Raw genomic sequence first — 27,380 nt, forward strand, 5'->3', positions numbered from 1 at the left:
ATTGAATGAATCCTGAAGATGAAACTCAAATACTTTGGCCACCTAATGAGAAGGAAGCACTCACTGGAGAAGAGCCTAATGCTTGAGGGCAAAAGAAGAAAGGAATGGTGGAGAATGAGGTGGCTGGATGGAGACACCAAAGCAGTAGCTGTGAGCTTAAACAGACTCCAGAGGATGGTAGAGGACAGGAAGGCCTGGAAGATCATTGTCCATGGGATTGCAATGGGTCGGACGCGACTTGGCAACTAACAACATTGAATGAATATCTAAATCTCTATTCCTTCTTCCTCCATTCCACTGGCCTCACCGGTTTAAAAGAGGATCTTCCTAATAATTTCTACTATACTATGTAAATTTCAGATATTTGTATTATATTCCATACGTAGTCAATATAAACAAATCAACTACAAATACGATAACCACTTTTGTAAGGAAGTAATTTCACAACTCTGATCATTTTAGTAGCATTTTCCAGGATCTTTTAAAATTTTACAATCCTATGTCCTATTCATACTAGCATAATGCAGATGTTAAGATTAAAATAGATGGAATTTATCAGGAAGACAAATTCAAATAATTTTTCCTAAAACAGATTTCTAATACACAATCTTTCTGCAATGTCTAAAGATCCATTCTCTTTTACCAATCAGAATCTAGTATCTAATGACAAGCTGGAAGTCTTTAAAAACTTTGCTTTCTCTCACAGTGTTAGTAGGATTTTATGGCACATCGTTTGCCATTATTTTTTCTTACTATTTTTAAAATCTGTTTACATGTAAGCTACTTACTTGGGCAGCATCTAAAATTATTATTTTTTAAAGGTTCTATTTCCATTCAAGACATGACTTCTCACTGATATATGCGTTTGACATGAAAAAGATTTGAGTAAGATTTCATTGCTATATATGAAGAAAGTCAAAGAATGGAATAATAGAATTGGAAAGCATCTTGGGGGTCTTCTAGTCACTTAAATATAAGCCAGGAGTTTGCTGCAGCTGCCAAAAAAGCCAACACAGTTCTAGGCTGCTTAAACAGAGGGATAGAATCAAGATCATGTGAAGTGTTAATACCACTTTATAATGCCTTGGTAAGGCCACACTTGGAATATGATTGCTCAGAAATTGTTCAGTGGTATGCAGTGTCTTAGAAGGAAACCAATGGGAAATGGGAAAACAAGTCTTAATGAAAGTTTTTAAAAATCACAATCAAAAGGCATACTGAAATGTTCTGTCCACAGATTTCCTGCCAGTTCTAATCCTTAGATAACCATAGTCACGTAGCAATAGCTACTCTTTTCAAACATTTTTCAAAATAGCAATTGCAGTTAGACTTATATACCACTTCATTGTGCTTTACAGCCCTTTCTAGGAATTTACAGAATCAGCATATTGTCCCCAATAATCTGGGTCCCCATTTTACCAACCTTGGAAGGATGGGAGGTTGAGTCAACCTTGAGCCTGGTGAGATTTGAACTGCCAAATTGTAGGCAGTCAGCAATCAGCAGAATTAGCCTGCAGTACTCCACTCTAACCACTGCATATGTAATTTTCTGAGAAAACCCAAACAAATCTGATTTATCTGAATACCCAGAGAGCTGTTTAATTTAACATTGAAAGTGGTTAAGTATTTTTGTTAATTTTAACAGGACACTTTCAAACACTTAATATGTTTCTAAAGCCCTTTCAAAGTGTTTGTTTATATTTAAACAATCCTGTACCCCCTGCATACAAAGAGGAAAACACAGATCATATATAAATGAGAGCTCCCTGCACTATGAGCTTAGTTGTTATGCTAATTACGGTCATTAGCATGCAAGTGAATTGAGCCCTGATATGGTAGAGGCCAAACTAGATGCAATACTCATTTGCAGAATTAGCAATTGCATGAATGCTTTTTTAAAAAAAAGTAAACTGCAGATGCTCAGTCCAGCCCATGGGAAATGGTGGAGAGGGTTCCCATCTATAGCTAGGCAATTACATGCATTGGAAAAAATATCTTTATTTGACATATCACAATCTGTATCCAAAGGGAATTCTGAGGGTAGAATAGCCAAAGTAATGTGGAAATCATGCATCTGTAGCACTTTAATGCTTTATATTGGATTCTAAATTCAGAATTACTTTCACTACGTCAACCCTCCCATAAACTTCCAGGTGTTTTGAATCACAACATTCATCGACTTTTATCCAGTCTCACTAGAGATAATGGGACTTGTAGGATCTGGAGATTGCTGGATTAGCCCCTAGCCACAAGAATGTCAGAACTAGTGGCTCTCCTCTTAGGTTTTTTAAGGAGGTGTGATGTTCTGATTCTCATTTTATCAGTTTTACAAAAGCTGCTGTCAGCATAAGTGTTTGTTACCAGTTCAGAAGTGGCAATGAAATTCAATGTGCCTAGGGCTAGAACATTTGGGATGCAAATGACTACAATTCTTTGGGTGCTAATTTTGGAGATTAAAATAGGAGCAGGTGTGTTTAAACAGGGATTTCATTTGAAAAGCGTTATCGGGTGGGAAGGGAGAGCAAAGTTATCTGTTCAGAGCAAATACAACCAACAACAGAAAACAGGTCAGCAAAAGAGAATTAAATCACAAATGTAATGGAGTCCAATCAATTTTATAGATTATTTTTGCTGTATAAATTGTAATTTGAAGTCCATTGACACTCTTGCTATGGAGGTTAAGGCAGTCTCCCATTCTATAATAATAGGAATCTGTAGTTCTGATTGCTCTTTTTCTAAAATATTTTTGTTAAAATTTACAAATATTAAAAAATACAAATAAGAAAAAAATAAAAAGCCAAGAAAAGAAGAAAAATGAATGAGTTCCTCTTCCCTCCAGACAAGTATAAATAATTTGGCTAATTTGACACCTTCTCTAGTATTATAACTTTTTTTTTAAAAAAAAACTCTTGTTTCCATAATTCATCCCTCATTAATAGTCAGATTAAACAAGCCACATCATTCAATCCCAACCAACGAAAGTCCACTAATAGCTACAAGAAATATGAACACGTATTTTAATCTTAATCAAAAATTTCAGTTTTAAAATCCAAGCTTACCATTATATCTAAAGAGATAAAGCAAAACAAAAATATTTCCCCACTTACAAATGGTATAGCCTTGCTATACAATTCTGGTCTAAAAGAAATTCCATTGACATCTACCAGACACCATAACAGATATGTTTTAATCATCATCAAATAGATCAGTGATAGGATCCAGGCAGTTCACACCTATCCGCGAGAACCGGTTGTTAACTTTCTAAGAAGTTTTGGAGAACCGGTTGTTGGAAGAAATCTCATTTTGTTTTTTTTCCACTTTACAGGGCTAATCCTTTAAGGAAAGCAGGAAGGAAACAGTCTAGTGTTATTGCTAGTCTAATCTTTATTGCCTCTTCAGTTAACCCTTATTACACTGTAACAGCTAAGGCAAAGTGCCCATCGATGTGAATGATGTTGAGTTGGCCACGCCCACCCAGTCACATGACCACAGAGCCACGCCTACCCAGCTGGTCATTAGGCAGAGAAACGGTTGTTAAATTATTTGAATCCCACCACTGAAATAGATTCAATTTATGCATTTTCTTTTCTTTTTTTTTTTTAAATCCTGATCTTAGTTCCTTCGAGTGGTGACCCATACATTGATTTCTTATCAGTTTCTCCTTGTCTCCTTCCTGGAGCAGATTGAACAGTTTCTCTTTGACTCTTCTCAGAAAGAGTTGACTTGATTCCATACATTGCTTTTGCAAATATAACATAAGGTTTTCCAAGTCACTCTTCTGATAATTAAAGGGGATATACAAATAATAATTAAAACATCAAATGGTTTCATTTGTAAATCCATTTTGACACTGTTTTCCATAACACTTATATACTGGTATTTTAAAAACCATTTTTGGAGCTACAATGTCTCTTTCCATATCATTTTTATAAGCCAGAAATTTTAAAATCCCAAATTCAAATAGGTCCGAACATTAGTCTGTTTTATCCAATAAAACCTGCTATTTTTCTACATCCTCTGCTATAGTACCTCACTATCTTGTAGCAATAGCAATAGCACTTAGACTTATACACTTCACAGTGTTTTCAGGCCCTCTCTAAGCAGCTTAAAGAGCCAGCATATTGCCAACAATCTGGGTCTTTATTTTACGAACCTTGAAAGAATGGGAGGCTGAGTCAACCTTGAGCCAGTCAGGATCGAATTGCTGGCAGTCAGCAGAATTAGCCTGCAATTCTGTATTATAACCACTGCACCACCACTGTTCTTAAAAGTAAACAGTTTCTGAGTAAATTACTGAATAAACAGGGCCAGTTCTGACTAAGATTGCTAAAAGCTTCTAACCATTCTCAATAGAAATCAAGGAGGAATTTAATATGTCCTATAATATGAATACAAGTAATCCTTGAGTTATGACCACAATTGAGGCCAAAATTTCTGTTGCTATGTGAGACAGTTGTTAAGCGAGTTTTGCCCCATTTATGACCTTTGTTGACACAGATGTTAAGTGAATCACTGCAGTGTCCTTGAGTTATGACCACAATTGAGCCAAAAATTTCTGTTGCTAAGCCGGTAAGTTAAGTGAGTTTTGCCCAATTTACGATCTTACTGTTATATATTATGATTTGTGTTCTGTCATATTCAAAAGGGCTAGCAACTGCTCTGTGCTCCATGATTGGTTGGGACACAGAAGAAGCTGTTGCTAGCGTACTCTGATTGGCTATTGCTGCCTATAAATACTCTGGTGACCGTTGGAACCGTTGGAATTGCTGTCATCTCTCTTCTGTAACTAATAAAGTACACCTACTGGCTTATCCATGGCTCCTGTGTTCCCTCCCACATCAGTATGCAACACTTACCACAGTTGTTAAATGGATCACTGCAGTTGTTAAGTTAGTAACAAAGCTGATAAGTGAATCTGGCTTCCTCACTGACTTTGCTTGTCAAAAAGTCACAAAAGATGATCACACAACACTGGGACACCTCAAAGGTCATAAATATGAACCAGTTGCCATGCATCCAAATTTTGATCACATGATCATGGGGATGCTGCAGTGGTCGTAAATGTGAAAAATGATCATAAGTCACTTTTTCAGTGCTGTTATAACTTGAAATGGTCACTAAATCAATGGTTATAACTTGAGGGCTACCTGTACAGCCAGTTTGGCATAGAGATTAACGCATGAGGCTAGAAGACAGAAAACTGTGAGTTTTGGTCCCCTCTTAAGGCAAAAAGCTTGCTAGGTGACTTTGGCCAGTCACTTTTTATCATTTCCAGGAAGGAGGCAATGCAGGGGTGAAACCCCCAGCAGATTATGACAGGTTCTGGAGAACCGGTAGCAGAAATTTTGAGTAGTTCGGAGAACCGGCAAATGCCACCTCTGGCTGGCCCCAGAGTGGGGAGGGAATGGAGATTTGGCAATATCATTCCCCTGCCATGCCCACCAAGCCACACCCACAGAACCGGTAGTAAAAAAAATTGAATTCCACCACAAAGACAAACCTCTTCTGAAATGGGAAAAGACCTGAATACAACAAGACCAGCATACCTACACCCGTGAAAATCTACGAAAACACACACACACATAGAGACACACACACACACACACACACACACACACACACACACACACACACACACACACACATATATATATATATATATATATATATATATATATATATATATATATATATATATATATATATATATATATATATGTTGTATTTGTGCTGATAAATAAATAAAGGGAGACTAATATAGATCTATTTCAAGCTATTTAGCTCTCATCAGCTAGCCATACCCATACTGGGATTCGAATATATGTGTGTGTGTGTGTGTGTGTGTGTGTGTATAGATAGATAGATAGATAGAGAGAGAGAGAGAGAGAGAGAGAGAGAGAGAGAGAGAGAGATACAGATAGATATTGTCAGTCTCAGCTTTGCTGTTGCTTCGGCTGCCATGAAACGGGGAGGGTGGGCATGGTATTTGGGAGGGGTTAGTCATTGTGCTGGAGGAAGGTTCTGGAGTTCAGCTGCCTATCGGACTACGCATGCGTGGGAGATTCCCGCCAGGACTAACGGCACCGACATTCCATCTTCGTGATGCCTTTTGAAGTTATCTCACACCTGACACTTGTGAGAATTATGATTGGACTGTAACTGTGATGCCAAGGGGTGGGGAATGGGCTTTTCTATATATCCATCGCTTTCGAGCCTAAATAATCAGACTTCGCTACTCTATGCCTTTAATCATTTATAATTAGTAAAAGTACACTTGATCTCTACACATGGAGTCTCGTGGTCTTTTTTTCTGATTATTTAATGGAGAGGTCCTGACAGATATAGATAGATATAGATATAGATTGATAGGTATCTCCATGCATATCATTATTGTCAAAGAAAGAACAGAATTCCTCCTCAGAATGCAGCCTTGCTCTGCCCCAAGTATATTTCAACCTTAAATATGTTACATATCATCTTTCACTAAAAAAAAAACTTGCTCAAGCCTGCTGCAAGAGTTTGAAAGTTAAAAACCAATGCTTATCATTTCTCCAAGAAACAAACCACAGTCTACACCACATTTTCTACATGGCAAGATACAGTTTGTTGATATGGCATGATACACTTTCTGGCTTCTGAGTTCTTCTGATTTTTTTCCAACTGAGATTTCCAGACCAGATATCAAGACAGATTCATGCAGAAGTATCCTAAGGTTATGCAGGTCAACCATAAATAAGAGTTACTTCCAAAACATGTCAAGAGAACTTTGCAGGTCTGGGCCATGCAACACAGAAGAAGAAAGAATCAAGTTGCAAAAGGCCATGAGAGTGCATTAAGGTCTTCCTAATTCTTTATATGACATTTATGTGCCATAAAAGGCACACATTAAAACTCTAAAAAAAAATTGTAGTAGGAGTCTCTGAATGCTAATTTTCACTGTTGTCTCAGATTCATATCTCAATTGTACAATTTTTAGACTGAAATGCATATCTGTTCTTAGATAAATAATTTTGTTAAAGGTAACAGATTCCTGGACTTTTTGTATGTGAAGAAAAGCTGCATAAAACTGTAAGAAGTCTTTAAATAAGGAATAGATAAGGTATTCTCATATTCAGGGTGCAAAAAAGAAAAAAAAAGATTCTTAATTGCTTCCATAGATGCATAAGATAAAGTCATTCTGACTTAGGGACTTGTTTTAAGACATCAAATGTAGCTAATGAAAAAATTATTTGATATTTGAAAAACTGTAACTATCTAAGGTACCTCTTTAGAGCATAAGAGGATCAATACTGCTGTGGGAAGCAGTGAGACTAATCATATTAGCTGCATAATTTCATAATTAAATTTAAATCTAATTTAAATGAACTGAAATGAAATTTTGTCCTTGCTCCATTGCTTCGTTACTTTATTCTGATCATATTTTATGTCACAGCATGAAATAGAGTGTATGTCACAGCATACAACTCAAAAGTTAAGTGCCATACTTTCATCATGAAAAGTTACAAAGCCTCAAATTCATCTGTGGTTTGTCTGACTGTACCCTTGTATCTATATCAGCAATTCTAGGCAATTAAAAAAAATGTTAGGTGAGGTTTGAGTACCCTGTAATTCTTTTCCATAATACTCTGAAGGACCTTTTAATAAACCTACAGGAACAACAATGTACGTACCATATGCATATATTTTTAAAATTTGTACAATTACACATTATGTGTAATGTTGCAGCCTAATGTACTTTAGTTATTGGTCTGACAGAAAACAGTCTGGACAAAAATATTGCAACTATGCCAAAAATAAAAGGCATATTTACTCACCTACCACCTGGATGATTTCAGCCAGTAAAACTCCATCGGTTACATCTTGCTGCAGATCTTTTATCAAACGTTTATGGCCAGATTTTGCTAGATAATGATTGGCCCAATCTGTATAAATCTGTGGAAAGGAAAAGGAGAGCCAAAGTTAGGCCCTTTTCTGTTGAAATCATTAATTTCTCATTTAAATTAAAGAAAGCCAACCCCCAACTTTGGCAGCCTCTGGAACAACTGAGACAAAGTGTTTCCCTTCTTTTCCCAAACCAGTTTGAAGCAAAGTTAGCAACATTAAAATTCAAGGCATTGTGCTGATCAAGTATTCAGCTTATTATACCAGGGCTTTCTTGTATAGAGAAATTTGACATCGGAGCAGGAGGAAACTAAAGAAAGCTTCTAAACATGTTAACAGTCTGAATTAATAAGTTATCAGACCTGGAACTAAACAATTTGCATAAGAGACTGGGTTGGATTTCTTTACTAAAGTCGACATTTTCCTTTTGTATCCTTATCAAGAAGCCATACCAATACTGAAATGTATGATTGTGCACATGTTTACACCAAGTTTCGTAAAAGAAAATAATTAGGGTACTTAAAATGGATACATTCTTTTAAATTGCAGTTAACCAGAAATGTAAATTACATTAGCACTACCACATAGCACCGTGTTGTCAACTGCTGTAAAAGAGCTATTCAGGCAGGGTAAGGTTTGTAATATGCAAAGTGCCCCTTCCTCTCCCCCCCTTCCGCAAACAGTTTAAAAAGTTTATGAGTCTTGACAATTCCTCCTCTGTTAGTATTTCCAGAGAGAGTGTACACCTATACAAACTTGCATCTACATAAAAATGTATATGGCTGATTTTTATTTGAAGTAATTACGTTCCAACTTGCTTAACTAAACATAAAACAAGTAACTCAAACTAAAACCATTAACCCTGCATCCTGGAAAGCACTGATGCACTTAAAACTGTACATTGGAAAAACGGGATGCGCGCGGGGTGGGGGTGGTTTCAGGAGGCCAAAAATAGGGGCATATTCAGTCTATGAGATGCACAGACATTCCCACCCACTTTTGGGGGGAGGGGAGTGTGTCTTATAGTCAGAAAAATATGGTAAGTCTAAGTGCTATTGCTATAAAGTGTGTTGTGAAAATTAGATTGATGAACAGTGTTTTCAGTTGTGTTTCGCTATATTCAATTAATATTTCTTATTTGTTAGATTTATACCGCACTTGTTCTCCAAATACTCAAGTTAATGTACACAAGACCCACCTTTCTAATTATATCCAGTGGTGGTGTTCCAAATTTTTTACTACCAATTCTCTCTCTCTCTCTCTCTCTCTCTCTCTCTCTCTCTCTCTCACACACACACACACACACACACACACACACACACACACACACACACACGTAACACAGGTTGGTGGGCAGAGCCTCCCACCACCGCTACTACCTGTTTGCCTGATCCAGGCCAAACCAGGAGCAACCCACCTCTGATTATATCTCATTATTCATTATATTATTAGACTCATTACTGAAGACAGGTACAGATTTCAGCAGATAGGACTGCAGAAAAAAACAATTGCTACCAACCTATCTTCCATTGAGGATCTGTATACTGCATGGAAGAGGGCTGTGAAAATATTTATAGACCCCCTTACATCCTGAACATAAACTGTTTCAACTTCTCCCTGCAGGATGCTGCTGTAGGACACTGCCAAAACAGCTAGACACAGAGAGTTTTTTCCTTGTGCCATCACTCTGCTGAACACTTAATTTCCACAGTTCTGTCTTATATCTAAGTATATTTACCCATATAATATGGCTGTATTACTTTTATCCTTCTCATCTGTTCCACTACCTTCTCTTGTGGGTATCATTATGATTAATATTACTTTGATATATGATTATTACTATGTTTTTTACATGCACGCTGAGAGCTTATGCATCAGAGACAAATTCCTTGTGTGTCTAATCACACTTGGCCAATGAAGTGTTCTATTCTGTTCTGTTCTGTTACCACTGTGCGAAATGTCCTTTTGACACATCAATTTTACATCAATTTTTAGCAAAAAAAAAAAATGTAAGCAGCACTTTTACTATTTAGTTAAAATCTCAGAATGGTAAATGCATAAATGGACAATTACTTTGCTTGGCCGAAGCAGAAGAATGAAAGAAGGAAGGTTAGTGATAACACATGATAAACAGCTATTTTCTAGAAATGTGTGGAAAAAGCTGTTTCCTGACAACTTTGAATATCAAAGATGTCATTACTACAATCAATTTGCTGAAAGAAACATTACCATATGTTTATTTGAGCCTGATTAAATTGTATGTGCTGGAAGAAAAATATACATCCTGTATTTTTGTTTCTAGCTCAATATTGTGAATACCAAATTAGCCAGGTCATTTCTCATTTTTAATTTCTTACTTTATATTCATTGCTAGCTTCCTTATTATACATTATACATCAAACCAATTATGGAACACAAACAGAAGGCTCCTTGCTGCTAGGCATTGTAACTTAAGGTTTCTGCTGCTTTGCTTTTCACACTTAGGAGATTCAACAGTAGAAGTCCCAACTCAGTTGCTTGAGATAGGAACTAGTAACAACATACTGTGATTTCCAATGTTCCCTCTTCCTGTAGTTAATGAATCAAAAGCTATCTAAAATTTCAAGGGATTGACGAGATCAGAAAAACAGTTGAAGAGTGTAACAGACTGAGGAAATTTGTTATGTTGGTTTTCCTGAATATTTTCCTTCTTGAAACTGTGTATTTACTTCTGAGCAAAAATACAATCATTTGCAGAGCTCATCAGCATATGAAGTTGCCGTATAATGAATGACATTGTTGGTTTGTATCTATAAAAACTATCATCTCTCAACATGCAGTGCTCCCCCTTAGGGTTTTCAAGCAGAAGTTTTCCAGCAGTAGTCACAGAGGATTGTCTAATCAAACATGTGCCCTACTTAGTTATGACAGAAGCACTTCTCATCTATAGCTTGCCTCCCCATAGTTTCTTTCTTCAAGTGCTATCTCCATCACAGTCAGGTTCTGATGATGGAACAATCCTCATTTAGATTATCTAGTACTTTGAGAGAAGGGTGATAATTTGTCAATGGGGGATAAAGGTCAACACCTGTCAAAAACTGTGTTAAAAACTACAATTTGTAGAAAAGCAGGCTGAGCTGGAGGTGGGGTTAAAGGTGTCATCACTTTGGAATCATTGCACAGGCACAAGAGACCAAAATCCATTCCCCTCCCGTGAATTCCACTGACCTTATCTAGCACTGATTTAGCTTTGACCATAAGCTTATTAGATTCTTATGAATACATAGCAATAATAAAGTTTTCTGTGCTTTGAACTCAACAAATGCTTCTGGTTATTTACACGTGACAGAATTGTATCCAGTAGTGCCAGCCGGTTTGCTCCACTTTGCAAAAACTAGTTATTTTTTTAATTAGATAAGGGAGTTACCCTAACTAGCAGAGAAGATAACCCTGTATACCTTTGTCAGGATGTAGCAGGCAACTTGTTTAAAAGAGTAAAACAAAAACAACAGCATAAGCCAAACTAAAGGCAATGATAACCCAGAAGTGCCGGGAACTAAGTGTCTAGAAAGATAAGGGGGGGGGGGAGTTGCTGTGGGAAATAATATCTCAGCACTTTGGTCTCACTGGCCGTGCCACTTACATGCTGATTAACTTGTTATTTTGTTTATAAGACTCTCCTATTTGTATCTCAGGGTTGTGACTGATTTTGCATTAATACATCCATGGTAAAAATAATATTTAAGAACTAGGAAACTGCTGAAAGATTACAACAATTGTATCTCACAGATGCATGAAGGCTATTTTATATATAGACTTTCATATTCACTTTTCATACTTTAGATGTGAATTCAGAGTGTGACACATCAACACTGCTTTTGCAAATATAACCCAGCAGTTTTCAGTTCATTGCTGAAACACTAAAGGTGAGCAATCAAGTTTGTCAGATGTCTTCATAAAGTTAATGCAAACAGAACACAGCCTGCAAGAAAAGAAAAGAAGACCCAATGAAGTATCTCTTTTCTAAAATTAGGAAGCTTAAAAACAACGGTGAGGAAAATATGCAATTCTACTTCTCAAAAGTGTTGTGTTGTCAAAAGATTTGACAATCCAATGCCCATAGTTTGTGAATCAAGCCTATGAGAGATTAATTAATGTATTCATCGGACACAAAGAATTCTATCTTGTGTGCAAACATTCCCATTTAAATTGGCTTACTAAGAAAGAAAATTTATTTATCCTTGGCTTTGTAACCTAACAAACTCATTAATTTCAGATAAAAATTATTTGATCTAAAATTTCAGCTACAATGACTTGATAAATAGGCAAGAAATCTGATGACATAATATTCTATAATATATTATATATAGATTATAAACAGACTATATATCATAACATAATATATATGTATGTGTGTTACTGATGAGAACTAAATTGTTATGAAAAGTGGCAAACCAAATAATCCAATATGGCAAGTAGTACTGCAGATGTACAATACATAGTTGTAGGCATTCAAATCATACTCATGCAATGAGTAGAATAAGAGATAGAACCTGGACTACAAGCAAATTCAAATTTTCACCCATTTTATACACATCTCATCCTTAAACAGGTCTCCAGCTGGCTTCTAGTAAATTTCCAAGTGACATGTATAAGCCAATATTGTTATTTAGTTAAAATTCTTAACAGTAATGTATAAAAAGCCCCAAAACAAGCAACTAAAATAGAATAATTCATCTTAAACAGCTTTATTTAGGACATATAGAGTAACATATAGAAGGATAGTGCATGCATAACAACATCAGTTCTTCAACCTATGATTTCACTTTTGGACTGAAATAGTTATCCTTAACTGTGGAATTTAACAACTGTCAGTGTATAATAGAGAAGATCCCTGAAAAAATGAAACCAGGCCTGGGGGAGAGAAGCAGACATAAAAGAGACTATCCTTTCCATCGTCTGATCTTCATTTTTGGAGGACCTGCTGGTATGACTATGACTAACCATTTACTCTCTTTCTTGGTTATGACAGTAATATCAGGAAGCCACTGTGTCAAACCTTATGGAATGTCCTCCAGAACATTGATATTCCCACAGCTGGGAAACAAGCAAACAGTTTTTGGGAAAAGCTATGTTCTCCTTGGCAGCCAAATCAGAAGTGGAAGCAAACAGTTCTTTGGTCTGATGGAAGAAGTCGCTCCCTGACTTATAGCCATGGACCAACTGAGCTCTGAAGGTCACTGATCTCCCTTGAGATTCTCCTCCATACAACACAGAATATTCACACTGATAATAGAAATCATTCCATTTTCTGAGGGAAATCCTAGTTTCCTATGTTTCCTAGTTTGATATGGCTTCATCTTGCCTCAATGGCAAGTTGGTCCAAAGATGTGGGCTCTGATATGAAGACATGTTCTTACCAAAATATAGTTGGATAAGCCATCTAGAATTGGGAATAAGGAGACATTTGGACAAAATGTTATAGCCTCAGAAGACTAGATTGTGCTCATGACAATGTCTACATAAAAACCTCAAGCATACTTTGACCCCTAAAAAATAACAAAGGCACATAAAAGTTATTTTAAAAACTCTCAGAAAACTTTGTGTTCACACAAAATAGCTATCTCTAACAACATGCCAAGTTTCCTCACTGCATTTGTTTCATTATCTATTAACTTACAAAGCACGTATCTTTCTGCTGCTCCTCTGAACATATAATTTTGAAAATGAATCTGTCTCTGATGATATGGCTTAGGAACACACTACAGTAACAGCTGAATGATATATTTTTGGTTGCAAACATCATAATTAGAACTGGCCAGAGTATGATGCTTCTTACTAGCTTTTGAAATCAGTCAGAAAAAAATCCCCCTCTGCATATTTACAGACAATCCATATGCTAAAATGCCATGAGTCTGATCTTGTTATCCAAAACCACCAGGATTTTTTTTTTATATTCACACATATTTAAACTTAGCATCAGCAAGCTGAGGTGAACCTCACAAGAACATTCACATTTGTTGTTTATCACAATCCAACCAAGCGCAAAATAAGAATTAAAGGTATTTTTCCCACCATAGTTACTGCTTTTGAGTCTTATTTTTTCCTAATTAATTTTAATTAATGCATTTCAAATTAAATAAAAGTACTATAATAATTCAAAGATAAAAGTTAGCAAGTGTGGACAAATGATTTAAAAAAATCAAGGTAATGTTTTATTAGCTAAATTGGATCAGCATATTTCTATGGGTTAAAAGAGATTCCTGGTTATTTAGTTTATACAAATATTTGATGCACTAATTTCCAGCTTTCATACTGATGGTATCTAATAAAACTAGTCATTACTCTGGTGCATTTTAACTTATCTCCAATAAAACAGGAACATTTTAATGTAATCATATCATCCCAGAAAGCACATTTCCCTTCCTCTAAAAACACTTGCATATTGACATTTTTAATACAAACCTCAACTTTTCTGTTTCCTAAATCCAACTTGCATTCATTGTAAAATAAGTATAATTCAAAGGTATCGATAATATTTAAACAAAAAAAATACCAACTTGAATAATAATATCCTTGATTTTTAACATTTTATACATTTTAAATGCTGTTCTAGCCTTAACTATCACACTGTAAACAAAGGAAGCATCTGTAAAATCAAACACCAAGAGCTATAAAACTAAGATGCAAACCCTAAGACCAATCAAACTGTTTAGATAATAGCACTGCAGTAATGAATAAGAAAACATAATTGCTTACTCTTTTATACTGATCATAGGAAATTTTACTTCTTTCATAAACTGGAATTCGGAAATTCATATTTACTGGCATTATCTCTAAAATGAAGATAAAGCAGACTTTGGCAATACAGCTTACTGTTCTCTGTCAGAGGAGACACAGCAGAGAGCAAAATATACTCCAGCATGTGAACTTTGGTAGTTAATTTTAGTGAAGGTCACCATTCACTCTGCTCAGATCTCCTTACACAAGATAAGGAATGCCTTGCTACTTTTGCACACCCACCAAATACAAGTCCCATATGACCCCAATACCTCTGTTCCCTTCTTTTCTTTCAAGTCTGCTTCCAGTATAATCCTGAACCGTTGTTAAAGTTCACAAAACATCAATTATTTTGAGGGGAAGAAAAGTATACCCAGAAAAGTAATCATTTCGTATCTGCAAACTATTACAACAAAAATATAAAAGGACAGAAGCACCAAATGCTATGTAAAAAGGATCTATTTACTTGTTAAATTTCTATTTTAACTTTCCTCTCAAAGATCAAGGCTTTACATGAGGGAATGTTCCTTCATTTTTGCTCATCCGATCAAATTGGTTGGGATGAGATATAATGACTAAGGTCACCTAAGTTTTGTGATCAATTAGAATATTTGAACGTAGCCTCTTCCATTCTAGACTAACATCTTAATCAAAAGTCCACCGTGTGCTTTAAAAATGGGAGCCAACGAGTTTATTTTGCTTCAGTATATTAAACTAGATTCCTCCCCAATAATAGGATTTTATATATCCATCATTAAATCTGCTTTGTTCTTATTTCCTAAATGCATAGAACCTTGCTTTAGTCTGCTGTACTCACCTCACACTTGAAACTATCAGCAGAACAGCATAATTTTCTTGTTTGCAAGAGTGTTCCCCAATGGCAGGAGAGTGAGGGTGTTTAACATTAAGTGGCCACTTCAGTTGGTGAAAGCCAGCATATATTATGTTCTACAAAATGCACAATATAGCAATAACACTTAACAATGGCACTTAGACTTATATACAGCTTCATAGTGCTTTTACAGCCCTCTCTAAGAGGTTTACAGAGTCAGCATATTGACCCCAACAATCTGGGTCCACATTTTACCCATCTCAGAAGGATGGAAAGCTGAGTCAACTTTGAATTGGTGAGATTTGAACTTCCGAATTGCTAGCAGTCAGCTGAAGTAGCCTGCAGTACTGCCCTCTAACCACTGTGCCACCTTGGCTCTATATTTTGAACTTTGGTATTGGATAATTAGGAAATAACACCAGATATACTACCCAGGAGGAAAGAATATCCTAATCAAGTAACGTCAAGGAAGAAACCACCCCATCCCAAGACTAGCAATGCAAGGTACTGCACTATATATGAACAAGGAACAGAATCCATTCTCTCATGTACTGATGTTATCTTACCTAGTTATGAAATATCTTCAGGAAATCAAACAATCCCAGAGAATGCCAAAACGTAACTACCCAAAGTTCTTGCTCTCCAGAAAGTGATGTTACTTGGCATCTCCCTCAGCACTAGGCATTCTCTGAGGGATTAAAAAAAAAGCCACTGCTTTCTTCTGGGATGTTTTTATTTTTACAAAAAAAAAAAAAAAAGTTACGACCTTGGTATTCCCTGAAAATTTCCCACCTAAGTCACAAAGAAGACCAAGCCTACTTAATGTCCTAACCCACAGACAATTAGTCCAATGGTACTACCTGAAACCTGAAAGTAAGAATGCAATTCCTAATATTGTATTGCATGTGATCACTGTAATCACAACTTAATATTAAGTAAAGAATAAGTTGAATCCTTAGAAAGGTGTGTGTGTGTGTGTGTGTGTGTGTGTTTATAAGGCATTGACCATAAGTGTTTGGTTATACTTACAAAACTAGGTTAGTGAAAAGCAAGGGATGACTAAATGTTACATAATCACACACATTTAATGATCGAAACAAAACCTTCCATCAGATATAAGTGGCATCAGTTCTACTGATGCAATTACATTTTTTACGCTTTGTATCCATTAGATTCATAATTTGATACATGCTGTGTATTTCTTAAGCTTACATCAAAGAACAATGTTGCAGTCATAAATCTTTTTAGATTTAGATTGTATTAGGTATGTCAAACAAGTTTTAAAATAACAAAGTGTTAAATTAATCCCAAAAGATAGAAAAGAAGTAATTAAATCACATTGTCATTGGCCATCTGTTTCAGAGATGTCAATTAAAACAAATAATCTACTAACTGATAACTTTCTAATTTGGTTGTCTGTTGTGATCCTGTTGTCAGCCGAGCTGCCCTAGCCTCTGTTCAGACTTTTCTGACTGTAATAAATATCTAGCAATCTTCTCAATTATAGTAAGTAGCTGAAAAAGAACTAAAGCCATGAAAAAAGTTAGTAAATTTCCCAGGTTTGGCAAACATTCCCCGTATCATATTGTGAGCCCAGACTGAGAAAAGCTTCTCAAACCATATCCATTCATGTGTAAGTCAATTATTTTACTTGTTTATTTCCTTTCAAAGAACAGCGGTGACAATAGCTTGCAATGGAATAATTTCAGAAAAGTGAGAAGCAATGGTTTATTTTAGGAAATAAACCGAAAAAAAAAAAAGTTAAAGTGTTTGATGACTATTTCTGAGGGGGGTCCTGCAGAAGAACAGAGCATCATTCTGTTTGAAGTGTGATCAATTAATTTTTTTTTGCTTTGCCCTAATTGATGTTAGAAAAAGATAAACTTATCCTAGATCCTACAAGCCTTTTTCTTTCACTGTAATACATTGTGATTGTGTTCTTCCCTGCATAAGTATCAGGAACTGTGGGATTTTTCTCTAGAAATCTGGATTTCAGTTGTCAGAGTAAAAATGGTATCTGGAAGCTTTCAGAACAGATACACATATATGTTAGATGTGTGTCAATATGCAAAATAGATCAATATACAGTAATTGCCTGTATTTCTAGACATGTTTTGGGGACTTAGAGCTTTCCAAGGAAGTTCCTGCCCTTCAGTACTGTCAAAGAAGAAGAAAAGAACGACAGACTACATAATATCTTCAAAGCACAAGTGCCAGATTATCTCTCTCCAACAATCCTCTTTGCATGAATTGTGAACATACATTGAAGCCAAAAAGTAGCTAGTTTAGCTAGGTTGATTGAATTGACTTGGAATTCACTATGATACCGTAGTTTTCATTCTCTTCTTTTGCATTCCAGCTTTTCCAATTACTCCCCTCCCCTTTATATCTACAGATTTATCTTCATAAGGGAATTTCTCATTAAAATCTTCACATATCTGCCTCTGACGTTATACATGTCTGGATTTTAGGCAAGAAAATCCAAAACATGTTATATTCCATTTGACTTAAAACTGGCTGGATTGAGAGGACCTTATTAGGAAGGCTAAGAATTTCCAAGCTGGACAGACGGAGAGTTACAGAAGTGTCCGCCTGATAGATTATTAAGCATTAAGTTTGAAATAACTGGCCTTCCCGAAAGACACAAAAACTATAAATTATCACTATAATACAGACTGACATTTATGTATTACACAGAGAAAGAAACAGAAAGAGGATATGCAACATCTTAAGATGATACTTTATTCTTGGTCAATGAAATCCTTGTAGAATTCTAATTGTACAGGGCAAAAGACCAAAACAGATTAGAAGATTTTAAAAGAGGACGGTGGGGTAAATTTATAATTAACTTGTTATCAACTCAGTCAATATAGAGGAGAATGCATCCTCGCCTAATTTAGTCCCAAAGGTGTTTTTTCAAGAGGCAACTGGACTTTCTGGTTTTTCTTTGAAGGTGTTTGCTTCTCAGCCAAGAAGCTTCAAAGTTGTTGCCTCTTGAAAAAGCACCTTTGGGACAACCACGACCTGGATGACTGAGAATCTCCATAGGCATTCAGCCTCCATAGGCATTATTAGACATTCAGCCAAATTCAGAAATCTCTTGCTTTTTAAATGCTTGTCTGTGGCAGATATTTAAGCTGAGAAGGGTTATAGAAACATGCAAAGCGGCCTGTTTTTTTCCCTATGGAGAAGGTTAAAAAAAAAGAATAGATACAAACTGAATTCAAGTAATAATAGTACATCTCAATATTAACCTAAGCAATTACAATGATTTTGGCCATTGGGGCATGGCCAGTTGCTCTGAAATGACACACCACCATCAGTGATCAAAGCTGACATTCTTTTGGGAGCCAAGTCTTTTTTTTCCAACTTTTAGATTGTTTTCACATGAAGAGAGAGGGAGGGAGAAACAAAGTAATTTCTACAAGCTCAAAAATAGGAGGACAACAAAACAATGTTTATCCAAATCTGCATTTGAAACATAATCAAATGCCCCTTTTCATATAAATGTAGGTATTTCAGAGCTAATACTAAGGTTATGAAAGTGACATTTTCAGCTTCTGTGAAAACACATATATGGAATAAAGCTACTCCAATCTGACTGTGCTGAAGATTCTTCTCTTTATATATAGTTTCTGTTAGAACAGTTGGAAGAATCATATAAACCAAGGGTTCAGTACAGCAACAAATACTTAGCATTCCTAAAAGGGTGGACAAGATAGAGACATTGATTTCTGCCTTAAAAGTGTCTAATATCATCTAACTAAGTAAATATTTGAAAAATGTTTAGATGTAACAAAAGGCCCAACTGCAAGGCATGTAAATTATCAAACTTTACGGCGGGCCCAGAAACATTAATCGTCTTTTTGGTACTCTCTATAAGGATCCTAGAACCAGCGTCATAACTTCTTATCTAGTAAAACATCAGAGAATGTCTGGCGGCTGATTTTTTTTGAAAATGTATAGTTGTCATTTAATTTCCTGGAACACTGGCAAATTTTCTTATACCGCTAGTAAAATTAGACATATTTTGAATGCCCACCGGTGAGCTCCTTACCAATTGTCACATGCTTCTGTTATATGCCACCTAGAACCACTTCAACAGTGAGATAGGCTTCATGTAAATTCAATAAATAAATAAATAAATACTTATCCTATGTTGTTTTTATTTTATTTTTAATGTGTCTTAATCTGTAAGTGTAGTCTGTAACTATAATAAAATTCTCTTTTTGCTCTTTTTACCATCCAAGACTTAACAAAAAGCAACCAACATTTTCTGGGTTAAAAAGTAAGGTCACCTTTCAGTCCAAGTTCACTCTTCATGCCTTATATGGATATTTTCATGCAGTTTTCTTGGCAAGTGCTTTCATACTGTCTTCTTCCAGGATTTTTTTTCACGTCCTACTCTAGCCTATGTCCTTCAGATTTCCTGGTGATTTCCCACCCAAACCATAGCCTACTTTGGTTGAACTCAAAACTTATCAGACCTGCATTCTAGTTGGATGGGAACACTCAGGAAATCCATATTGGCGAAACCTCGAAGTTGAAAAAAAAATCTCAAAAGCAGCCAACGGGCATGTTGCTTCCATATTATGACCCCAAAAATCTATGTAGATGTGTCCAGATGTTAGCAGGATCAAGCTCAATTTGAGTGAACCCCCACAGGTCCCCTTCTGTTATCATTGGAGCATTGCTATTATGGTACTTGGAAAGACCCAATTCTTTACAGGGCTTTGCATTCTCCTAAGAATGAGCAGAGAATTGGATTAGCAGAAAGCTTTTGTTGTGCATTCAACTATAAGTGACAAATATTGTAAACAATGCTTATTGGCAGCTGGACCAACTGATTCCTTAGGAAAGGATTATGTACAATTAGCATCAGTTGTTTCTAAATAGGCCAGACAATGGTCTGACAACCACCAACTGCACAGCGGTAACCGATGTAGCATCTTTCCCACTATCCTCAATGAACACATTTCCCCATCAATTTCACTCTCTTGGTCATGCACCAATAATAAAAGCAGCCTCGTTAGCAAAATTTAAGATGAAAATGGAAAGCTAATGTCAGTGAAGCCTAACCATCTAAAGCCTTTTCATAGCCTTTCCCTTGCTATTAAACACAAGCAGGAAAGTCTCCACATTAGTCTTTCTTCTTTAAAGTGACTCAAATTTAGATCTTAATAGGGCTCAGAGGAGGTATCTGCAGCCAGCATTCAGTATTAAGGATATCAAAAAGATTATTCCTAAGCGGAGGAAGTCAACCTGGTATTCTATTAATAAATCTTTAAGTATAAAACTGCAAAGTTGGCATTCTGTTATGAAAAGTTAAGAGGGTGTGTGTGTGTGTGTGTGTGTGTGTGTGTGTGTGTGTGTGTAAAGAATAAAAGGTAGGGGGGAATCTTCTGCAGAGAACAGACATAGATGGTACCTTATTATAAAATGACCAGGCAAACGATTCCTAGTATTCACTGATTTAAAGAGTTTACAACTTAAAAAGGAAAGGAAGGCAAAGAAAATTGGTTCTCGAAATAGACTGCCGTGATAATGCTGAAAGGACTTCTCTCCTGGTCCATAAATCTTATCCTTTGCTAATGAAGTCTAGATTGCTAGGGGAAAAAATCCTTTTTCCATCCACGAAAATACCAAACCAGCAAAATCTGTTATCTGACTATACAACTTCCTTTCATTTATTTATTTTGGGTTAGTAACCAAAGGAACCAAGGGAGCTTCCTCAGAAATCAAAGACCTTCAGTTGTTGAACTTTTATGCACTAAGTACATGACTAGGATCCATTTTACAGTGTAAGAAACTTCTGCATAAATCTATTACCTCTGAACAGTGAGGCTCATTTCCTAAGTTATCAGAAAGCTTTCACCAGAGGTAGTAAGCAGTTGAAGAAAACTACAGGTAGTCCTCAACTTATAACGGTTCACTTAGTAACTGTTCATAGTACAACAGTATTGAAAAAAGTGACCTAGGACTGTTTTTCACACTTATAAAATCCCCATAGCCATATGATCAAAATTAAGATCCTTGGCAACTGACTCATATTTATGACCATTGCATAAATATTGAGTCACGAGAGCCCCTTTTGCAACCTTCTGACAAGCAAATTCAATAGGGAAGCCAGATTCACTTAACAGCTGTGTCACTATCTTAACAACTGCAGTGATTCACCTAACAACTATGTCAAGAAAGGTGATAAAATGAGGCAACGCTTATTTAACAGATATCTCAACGACAGAAATTTTGGATTCATTTAGGGTCGTAAATTGAGGACTCACTATATTCTCACCGACAGAACTACTTTGCTTGATGATGATAAAAGAGCATTATGAAACCATTGGGAAGAAGAAGGTGAAAAACCAGCTTTCACTGTAAATTCATCTTCCCAAACAATGCATAACTTGGCCATAAATGGTTGCAAATGAATAAGGAAAGCAAGTTAGGAATTGGTAGGTAAATTTTTAAATTGAAGACATACATCATTTTGCTCTTCCAATAAAGAGGAATCAAGACTCGCAATTAAGTAAAAATTAATTCAACATCCTCTGTGTTTTGCAATAACTACTCAAAACAGATATTTACAAAGACCATTGGGGATATTATTTTCAGCAGCAAAGTTAAGAAAACATGACAGGGAGCAAGCAAATTCTCGTTCTCGCAATGCAGGCCAACAGTAACTTGTCATAAAACAAGAGCAGATGAAGTAGCACATGAAGCATGAGAGACAAATAAGGCAAAACCCTGTTACCGCAGATAAACTGGTTTATTAATCTCTGTAGGAAAATTCTTTGACATAAGTAATGTATCATTTCTGGCAAACTATTCAAGTTCAACATTGTACATGAATGTATTTCGTGCCCTACTTGTAACTTTGTTGACTAATGCTCATTTCTGGGTGTTTAATTGAAAAGAGGCCTTTTAAAAATGCCATTGCAATTAACCAATAATGACCGAACAACTTTAAAATAAAGAACCTTCTACTATAGTACAACTATCCTATTATTTACCTCTCAAGGGACATTAAGGAAAAATCTCCTTAAAAAATTCATTCCGGGTGTTCATATACACGAACACAGTCACAACATCATTCAAATGAGTCTTTTATAATCAAACGGTTTATATGCAGTTATGGAATTAAAATCAAAATTAGGTCAAGGAGAATTGTGGATTTTAGTTGCCTTGAGTTATTTCTAAAGTAACAAAGGCGGGATAAAGCAAATAAATAAGATAGTTGCATTGGGATAGTACAAAATAGCAGTTACTTTAAGTCCTGGTAGAGATAGCCTATTAAGGAAAGTGATTCTGTTATTTATTTATTTATTTATTTATTTATTTATTTATTTAATCTATTATTTATTTATTTTATTTATTTTATTTATTTTATTTATTTTATTTTATTTATTTAATTTATGTAATTTATGTAATTTATGTAATTTATGTAATTTATTATTTTATTTATTTTATTTATTTTATTTATTTTATTTATTTTATTTATTTTATTTATTTTATTTATTTTATTTATTTTATTTATTTTATTTATTTTATTTATTATTTTATTTATTATTTTATTTATTATTTTATTTATTTTATTATCCTACCTTTATTACTTTATAAGTAATCCAAAGCAGTGAACATATAAAATTCTCCTTCCTCCTCCCATTATCAACAACAACACTGCAAGGTGAGTTGGGCTGAGAGAGTGTGACTGACCCAAAGTCAACTGGTTGGCTTTCAGCTGTAAAGTGGGACAAGAAGGTATAGGTTTCTAGTTTCTTTGGTAGAATCGTAGATAGATAGATAGATAGATAGATAGATAGATAGATAGATAGATAGATAGATAGATAGGCAGGCAGGCAGGCAGGCAGGCAGGCAGGCAGGCAGGCAGGCAGGCAGGCAGGCAGGCAGGCAGGCAGGCAGGCAGGCAGGCAGGCAGGCAGGCAGGCAGGCAGGCAGGCAGGCAGGCAGGCAGGCAGGCAGATATAATCAATCATATATATGGTGGAGGGATGCAGTGGCTAAGACACTGAGCTTGCCGATCAGAAAGGTTGGCAGTTTGACGGTTTGAATCCCTAGCACCATGTAATGGAGTGAGCTCCTGTTACTTGTCCCAGCTTCTGCCAACCTAGCAATTCGAAAGCATGTAATAATGCAAGTAGAAAAATAGGAGCCACCTTTGTTGGAAAGGTAACAGCGTTCTGTGCGCCTTTGGTGTTTAATCATGCCAGGCACATGACCACGAAGACGTTTTTGGACAGCGCTGGCTCTTCGACTTTGAAATGGAGATGAGCACCGCCCCTTAGAATCGGGAACCACTAGCACATATGTGCAAGGGGACCCTTTACCTTTACCTATGGTAGAATCTTAAATTACTACACCAAATTGGTAATTCTGGAAATGCTTGCTGATCCTCCCAAATAATGTTCACCCAGTTACTAAATAAATGTAGGTGAAAAATCTATCATGGACAAAAATGATTTGTCTGAAATGACATCAGTTTGTCTGAAATGGTATCCATTTGTGTGATATGGTAGTTTTTCCTGCCTGAGCAGGGGTTTGGACTAGAAGACCTCCAAGGTCCAAGACCCCTAAATGTTATTCTGTATTCTGATGAATCAAATCCCAAATTTTCCACACTCTATAATAATCTTTTAGCCTCTTGAATCAAGTTCTCCCTTGAGGTTTTAAACTTTGAAAGGTAAGGTCCTTTTTAAATCAAATTGTTATTAAATGATTCTTTTTAAATAGAATCATTATATCTAAATCGTTCCTCCTTTGCAATTTCTCATTAAGCCAGATGGTGGATAATGGAAGCAAATTACATTACATTTTTGACCAGAAACTGTAGACATATGTAAAAGATTCCCCAGTTTCAACAATATAAAACTTTTCACCTTGTTCCAGGTGACCTTTTCTACCTGATGTTTTATGTCAGGAACTTGCATTTATTCTTAAATACAATATGGATTCTAATGATTTCGTGAATGGTACATCCAGTGACATGCAGTCAGGGGAGGCAGGGGACGCAGGGCCTCACCACTGTCATAAAAAGAAAAGAAAAATTAAAAGGAAAAAGGCTGAGGTAGTTGCTGCCAGAGTCACAGTGGATGACTCTGCTTAGTGCTTAACTGTTTAAAAAAGCCTCTAAAAAAAGTGCCCTCTGCAGGAGGAGGCGAGAGAACCACGTGCCTCATTTAGTCTATCTTTATGATCACTTGAGCAGAGTTAAGCAAGGGTTAAAAGCCGAAAAATTTCTTATGTAGATGAGGCACATGGTTCTCTCGCCTCCTCCTGTAGAGGCCCCTTTTTTTAGAGGCTTTTTTAAAAACAGTTAAGCAGAGTCATCCATTGGAGGCTCTGGCAGCAGCTAACCCAGCCTGACCTCAGCAGCTCTTGCCTTTTTCTTTTTACATTTTTTACATTTTCATCATGGCAGACAAGAGCAGAATTGAAATCCTCTGTGACACAGCTGGAAAAGGTATGTGGGTCAGAGGGACGAATTCAAAATTAATGTAATTTGTAAGTAATTATAATTTGTATTATTGTAAGTAATTTGTGTGTGTGTGTGTGTATTGGTGTGTGTGTGTGTTTTACCTGCCTCTGTTGGAGCGTGGGCTGGCACTTTATTTTTTATGTGGAACAAAGCAGCCGGCAGGACTTAATTTGGACATAACAGCAGGCCAGGGCTTTAATTTGGACATAGCGGCAGGGCAGCTTTTGCCTCTACAGTAGATAAAAGCAGCTGATCTGCCTATTCTCGAAGCCGCCACTTTTATTTGTTTAATATAACATAGCACCGGCCTTGGGTTCTCCTAGTGCTTTTTGGAAGGGCTCGTTGCTCGCTCAACTGTGCTGGAGGACCCGTGCTGGCTCTTCCACCTCCCGTGTCTCTGATCCCGCCTTCCCCCTCCAAACACTCTGTGGCCTGGGCAGGCCTGGCTCCAGGTGTCCAGAAGACGAGCACCATCAAGTGGGACGCGTCCCGCTGTATGGTAGACATGGTGGCAGGACTTTAAAGTCCCGGCGCCATGTCTGCCATAGAGCGGGATGGCGGACATGGCGCCGGGACTTAAAGCCCTGCCGCCGTGTCTGCCATACAGCGGGACGCGTCCTGCTCTATGGCGGACACGGCGCCGGGACTTTAAAGCCCTGCCACTGTGTCCGCCATAGAGCGGCTTTTGCCCGCTTGCCTCACCAGCCATAAACCTCACCACACCTCACTGGGTACATCTAAATGTTTGTAATGTCTGTTGGAAAATATACACTGTTCAGCATTCTTTCATGTGGCCAGCTGAGATCTATGTATAACTCAGCTTTCTGTGTTATACCTCATCAATTAAGGAATGATTTAATTCATGCCCTTACATTGCTTGAATGTGCCATATTTAATTACTGTATATTTAGTATCAGAAAGATGTATGAGTTGATCCTATTGAAAGGCATTAGAGGTACTGTGGAGACATGCTATATTATTATTTAAATATTATAGGGGGTTATATAAAATAACCCACTCAGCATGCTAGTAATTGCTTGATGTTGACCATGAAGTGATTGAGTAATGCAGATGCACCTTTGAACCAAAGCTATTTTTAGTGCAAGTGGTACTCTGCATTTACATCATGATAGAGAACCCCCTACGCAAATCTTACAGTTCCTTTTTCCTGGTAAGACAAACTAAGCACAAGACAATGACTGAACGGTGAACTTCATACTCTTCATCTGTTGTACCTGCAATTCGTTTAAATATAAAGGATAACTGATGAGCTAAGCAGTACTTTATCATATGATTGAAGAAAAGTAACAGCTATAAAACAGCTAGGTAAGAAGACAAGCCTGCTTTCTATTCTTCATTTGGTGAACCTGTGGAAAATTTAAAACCTGTTCCCTTAGTGCAAAATATCAAACACACACACACACACACACACACACACCCTGCAAATCCCTGTTGGTTTGAGTCATGCGTTATCTTTTCATGCAGAAAGTGAATCATATGAATAATTTGCAGTTATTGGGTAGCCGTAAAAGGCTAAATGTAAGAAGAAATCTTATTTTCTTAAGCAAAATTGTTTTAGCTTTTCAGACACTTTTGTGGATCCTACTATCAGAATTTACTTACAGGTTTTTTTGTCCCAATGTTCACCAGAAAGAGAGCTTTCTACAGCTGTGATGTGTCACTCATTTCTACTGCATTTAGCACGTCGTGATCTCTCTCACTCATAATAACCTGCTTAAATCCCATTTCAGAAGGCTATGTTTCTATTTAAAACTGAGTAAAAACTTTATTCAGTGGTAAAAACACATACTTCTCCTCACCCTTATCATTTTCTCAGAAGGCTAATTTGGTACCGTAGAGACATTTCTCTTTCCGTGGAGATTCTCATGACATTAATTTTTTTTTAAGAAAGGTGAATCTTAGCAAATAAAGTTCACTGCTATACAGTATCTCCATCCAAATATAACAAGAACAAGTGACAAGAACAACAACGGAGTGAATCACTGCACAGAAGTTGCAAACAATTTCCATAAATTAGACTATGCAGCATGGTATAAAATTCCCCACTGTGAATTGGAGATGAGAAGGAAATTGAACCCTGATAAATGAAGATAAGTTCAAGGATTTGGTTTATTTATTTTGGGCAAATACATGACTAGCTCTAAAACACAACAGAAGAATTCAGTTGTTACTAATCTGTGTCAAGAATCTTACTTTGCTTATACAGAACAACACTGAATAGTTCCTCAAAACAAATTCAATTTAAAAAGGAGGGGAGCAGGAGATGAATTATTATATCTGGCAACTGTTCTTAAAATGTACGCCAGAAATCACAACAATGTTCTTGCAACAGTGGAAAGATTCCAATTTTGCCACGCAAGAATTCATAGCTGAACAAGTCCCAACTTCATT

The 27,380-nt window shown here is 36.4% G+C and overlaps 1 protein-coding gene across 5 annotated transcripts in view; it reads right to left on the bottom strand.

Moving 5' to 3' along the window:
* The window catches only part of NAV2 (neuron navigator 2), a 253,203-nt gene that overhangs the window by 206,674 nt on the left and 19,149 nt on the right, over positions 1-27,380 (bottom strand). For all 5 annotated transcript variants that reach the window (XM_032224985.1, XM_032224976.1, XM_032225004.1 and 2 more), the window contains exon 2: positions 7,815-7,932. In XM_032224985.1, the coding sequence (XP_032080876.1) occupies positions 7,815-7,932 (118 nt within the window). The remainder of the gene's footprint in view (positions 1-7,814; positions 7,933-27,380) is intronic.

The sequence above is a fragment of the Thamnophis elegans genome, chromosome 1, assembly GCF_009769535.1.
Source record: "Thamnophis elegans isolate rThaEle1 chromosome 1, rThaEle1.pri, whole genome shotgun sequence".
In the NCBI taxonomy this organism is placed as follows: Eukaryota; Metazoa; Chordata; class Lepidosauria; order Squamata; family Colubridae; genus Thamnophis; species Thamnophis elegans.